Raw genomic sequence first — 5,000 nt, forward strand, 5'->3', positions numbered from 1 at the left:
CCACTGACCACAATAACACTACCACTGACTACAATAACACTACCACTGACTACAATAACACTACCACTACAATAAAACTACCACTGATCACAATAACACTACCACTGATCACAATAACACTACCACGGACCACAATAACACTACCACTGATCACAATAACACTACCACTGATCACAATAACACTACCACTGATCACAATAACACTACCACTGACTACAATAACTCACTGATCCCAATAACACTACCACTGACCACAATAACACTACCACTGACCACAATAACACTACCACTGACCACAATAACACTACCACTGACCACAATAACACTACTACTGACCACAATAAGACTACCACGGACCACAATAACACTACCACTGACCACAATAACACTACCACTTATCACAATATCACTACCACTGACCACAATAACACTACCACTGACCACAATAACACTACCACTGATCACAATAACACTACCACTGACCACAATAACACTACCACTGACTATAATAACACTACCACTGATCACAATAACACTGCCATTAACCACATCAACAGACCTGCAGGCCACATGGAGCGGTGCATTGCAGGTGTATGGGGAAGGTTATGTAACTGCTATCAGAACCTGGTAGTCAGGGGCCATGGGTCAGATCCATGGCCCCTGCTGATGGAACAAGCAGCATGCTAAAACACACACAGAGAAAGTGCATCACCAGAAAACAAAACAATAAATTATTATCTGCATCCATCCCCTTGTCACAGTAACTAAGAAAAGGAACCTTTGTTGGGTCCAAGCTTTCCTCTGTCCCATAACCACACAGATTAACAGAGCTCTCTCCGCCTCCTCTTCTGTCTTTAAGGGAGGGAGAAAGAGATGGAGCAAGCATCAGTCGGGTTGCTTCTTTCTCCCAACAATGAGCTCTATTCAGTGAGATGTTCTTTTATTTACTGGACTGGGCCAGTCTGACTTTCCAACCTGCTGGCTGCTCAAAGATAATGAAGACACACATGGACAGACTAGCCAGTGTCTCCCAGAGCGCTGGCCCAAAACTATCTTCTGCAGTACCAAACACACCTCCATCAGAGCGGTGTACATGACTGGAACGTACACCAAACATTACGCAAACAAACAAGTAAGCGGGTCAGAATATTGGACCAGAGACAAAGAACATTTATTTGTTTTTGAAATTAGGCACTCAAAGATATAGCAAAACAATGTCATTTAACATACTGTTCCCTTTTCTACGTAAATACATTTGATAAACTGGGGTGACTTTGCACTGCAAGTCCCCTGTCATTAAACATACTCATTTATACATTTACATACATGTGTATATCTAAACGTTTAACTCCTGTTTCATTTGCTTACCCCAGGGTTCTTCTGTTAACAGAAACATTTGTTTTGGCTCTTTGTATATAACAGGACCATTTCTAATACTGAACTGATTCTTAGCTGCCTTCTTTAACATCTAGCAGCCACATGATATCCATTTGATTCACTTATGAAAGTACTTTAGAGCCAGTAACACTGAAATAAATGGAAATAAATGGAAAATAAAACTAAAAAAGGTCATTGTAGAAAGCCCTTTGCTCAGTGTGGAGGGCCCCAGACATTGGGCACCGGTCGGTCTCTCGAACCCTGAGCTAAACAAAGTCGTCATGTTGGGTGGAACCCGGTCTCTGGCATCTACCTGATCAGAACTCCTCCATCCCTGCCCTGCTCAGCTCAGTCTAACTAACGCACACATTCAGCCCCTCTGCTCTGCAAGAATGACACTAAGAGAAGGTCATTCTGGTGAGACATAGCATTCTAGTGCATACTAAAAAATTACACTTCACATACTTCCCCTCTATTTCCCACACATCACGCCAGCAAGGAGAAATATGGAGGAACCTCAGCAGCCTTTAAATCCTAGGCGGTGGCCTTGTTAAAGAAGTAGTGAAACTGTGAGAGGTTTGACAGGGCAGTCCAACTGGAAGGGTCCAATGGAACAGTGTTGCCATTGAATAAAGCATGGACCATTAGACATAATACATTATACTGGAGCCAGGAATGTGGATATGTTTCTTGTTTTGGAGAAGAGACCAGGTAAGATAGCCAGAGGTCGTTTTCCACCCAAAGTGTTTCACTAATAAACCCCAATGTTGTAATTTCTGCAAAACCAGCTGCTTTAACAATTGATCATTTCGAACGGCAACATTTATCTCATAGGTCTAAATGCATCCTCATTAGATTTCAAATTGTCTAGAGTCAATATATAAAAAATATATTTATACATATATATTTGAATATAAAAATTCAGGAATGGATGAACAGGGATTTAAATAAAAGTGAAAGAAATGTAATATTTAAAGTTTTTAAAAAGAGTTAATTTCGTAAGGCGAACAATAACCAACAACTTTAATTTGACATAAAAGTGCATCTGACTCAAATGAATCCTAAATGGCAGAGTTCCACTGTTTGACGTAGCGTTTTCCTAGATACACTTGTCAACACATAGAAAGCTGGTAAACCAAATGGCAACTCACTTTCAAATCAAGGCATTAGGATTGTATTTGTCTAAGACTAAAATAAAATCTCTCTTTCAATCACAAAGTACAATATCATTTGTAATATTGTGTAGTTAGCATATCCTCCAACCAAACTGGAAACCAACCCTTCATGAATGAAATCGGTCATTTTTGGTACACTCAGAAAACCCTGGGCTGTGATACTGAGGGGCTGCAGTGGAGAGTTGGAGTATAAGGCACATTCATCACAATGGTCTACTGTGAAGGTCATAATGACAACACAAAAACACTGATGGCTCTGGTTCCATGTTGTATGTGAGGACAGGACAGATCAGCATGGGCTTCCATCAGGGACTGTGAGTCTTCAAAAGACCATCAAGAGGCACTTTCTCAAAAATACAAAGAATATCAGAGACGGATCAGAGGAGAAAGTGAAAAATTAAATCCATCCCGTCTCTATAACACTGAGTGGTGCATCTGTTGGTTTCATCAGTTACCATGTTGAAGCACTGAGCTGTGACTGTGGGTCTGCTGTCTTGGCCTAAGTAGACCAGACACTGCTCTGCTCAAGTTTACTGTAAGTCCCATATAAACAGTTCCTTACCTCAGTGGTCTCATCTAACAGCCCATCTAGAGAATGTAAACTTAGGAGGGGACACTTTGGCATATTTGAAAGGCACATTCGGTGGCGGTGCTTGATCAAATCCCATCTTGAGCCACATATAATAGATTTGATGTGTTTGGAGTGTCTGTGTGTGTGTGATCCTCTCACAGACCACCAAGGTGATAGCTGAATGGATACAGTTTGTATGGAGTTGGTGGGTCCAGTTCTCCACAGCAGACAGCTGAACACTGATCAGTCATATAGCTCCCCCTAGTGGGAGAAGTTAGAGGTGAATTTGATAATTGTCGTTAACAGCTTGGAATAATGGCACTGTGCTATTATCCATCATAATGGATCATGTGTATTTGTGGGTTAAGGAATGAGTGTGGTGGTGAGTCTGGTTTGGGGAGAGAGCTGTAGGATGGAAAGGGCCAAGTTCCAAATTCAAGTCAGAGTCTAGATGTCAGCTGTAGACCTTGAGTCCCGAGGAGCGGTTGAGACAGAGAGAGTGTACTCGTACTTCCCCTCAGCAGAGGATCTGGGAGAAGGGGTGTCTGAGCAGCTCCTCAGCACTGGGCCGGTGCTTGGCCTCCACAAAGATGCGGTGGATGAAGTCACGGGTGTGGTCCGAGGTGTGTGAGGGCAGCAGGGGTTTGGTGGGCTGGGTGGCGATCTTAAAGATGGCTGCCATGGCCTCGTATTCAGCCCAGGGAGGCTTCTCTGTCAGCATCTCCACCACTGTGCAGCCCAGGCTCCTGGGGAAGGAGACACACACACAGGTTTAAGAGAACACCAATACGAGCTCAAATACACATTTAAACACTTGCCGCCTAATCTCCCCTTCCACAAAATATGTGTAAATATTGGAATATAAATGGTGCCTTCCTGTATTATACTTATGCTAAAAATTTATTCTATTCTACTGAGCCATTTACTTTATGTCTGTATTGTTATCTATTATTATTTGTTGTTGCATTGTTGAGAAGGAACCTGCAAGTAAGCATTTTTGTAGACGGTGTAAACCATGTGTATCCTGTACAACTAGAAACTTGAAACACGCTCACACACAAACATCAGAATAGGACATTGAATGCAATACACAATCGTATAACTTATTGACTTGTGTGAATGGACAAAAACAGTGTTAACACACTGAAAAACAAAGGGCAGCTTTTCCTCACTACAGGCACGAAGGGAAAAGGCCATCCCTCTGCTCTTCTGCTTTCCCAGGCCCCACTGGAATGTTTTGGTGGAAACTTTTTCCCTGTTGACAATTAAAGTGTGCTTTTGCTGGCCACGGGAGGCCATTTCAGTCCTGGAGTCAGACAGAGCAGGGGGCTGGTGAGGGGAGTTGGGTTTAGGGACAGACTCCCCTTTGGACCTATTACCCCCTACCGACGCTTCCGGTCTGGTCTGGACCCCAAGGGAGCAATGAATTCGGGAACATTCCGAACCCTGTCACAAGCTGGCTGGTTGACTGGCTCTTGGCCAATCACATCCCTTGCCTGATGGGATACTACACAATCAGATGACACAGGGGAATTCCTGGGCAGCAGGTGGGCCCGACTCATTTCAGGGCCCTGTACGTGGGAGTGAGGCAGTCCTTCTCGACATTCTCTTTTAAATATAGCACTTTTACTATTTTATATATAGCAATTTTTCCCTTGAAGAAGAATGGTTTCCCCCTTTTAGAACAGCTATTTTCCTCCCTTCACGTTCCAGCAGTCCAGCCACTCTATCAGGGAAGGAGACTACTTATCAGAGCACAAGGAAAGCATCTGACACATGACCTGAAGATACATTCACACACTCCCAGACGAGACATCTATCCCCCACCTCCCCCCTATCAACACAACTAATCAGAATCACCTGCATGTAAGACTTCT

General features: G+C 43.2%; 1 protein-coding gene across 1 annotated transcript in view; it reads right to left on the reverse strand.

Annotated features, from left to right (window-relative positions):
- Positions 1–3,573: 3,573 nt before the first annotated feature.
- Positions 3,574–5,000, reverse strand: part of map3k3 (mitogen-activated protein kinase kinase kinase 3) — a 19,594-nt gene continuing 18,167 nt past the window's right edge. The window contains exon 17 of the mRNA XM_046306728.1: positions 3,574–3,869. Coding sequence (XP_046162684.1) covers positions 3,641–3,869 — 229 coding nt within the window. The 3' untranslated portion in view covers positions 3,574–3,640. The remainder of the gene's footprint in view (positions 3,870–5,000) is intronic.

The sequence above is a fragment of the Oncorhynchus gorbuscha genome, linkage group LG16 (genome assembly GCF_021184085.1).
Source record: "Oncorhynchus gorbuscha isolate QuinsamMale2020 ecotype Even-year linkage group LG16, OgorEven_v1.0, whole genome shotgun sequence".
Classification (NCBI taxonomy): Eukaryota; Metazoa; Chordata; class Actinopteri; order Salmoniformes; family Salmonidae; genus Oncorhynchus; species Oncorhynchus gorbuscha.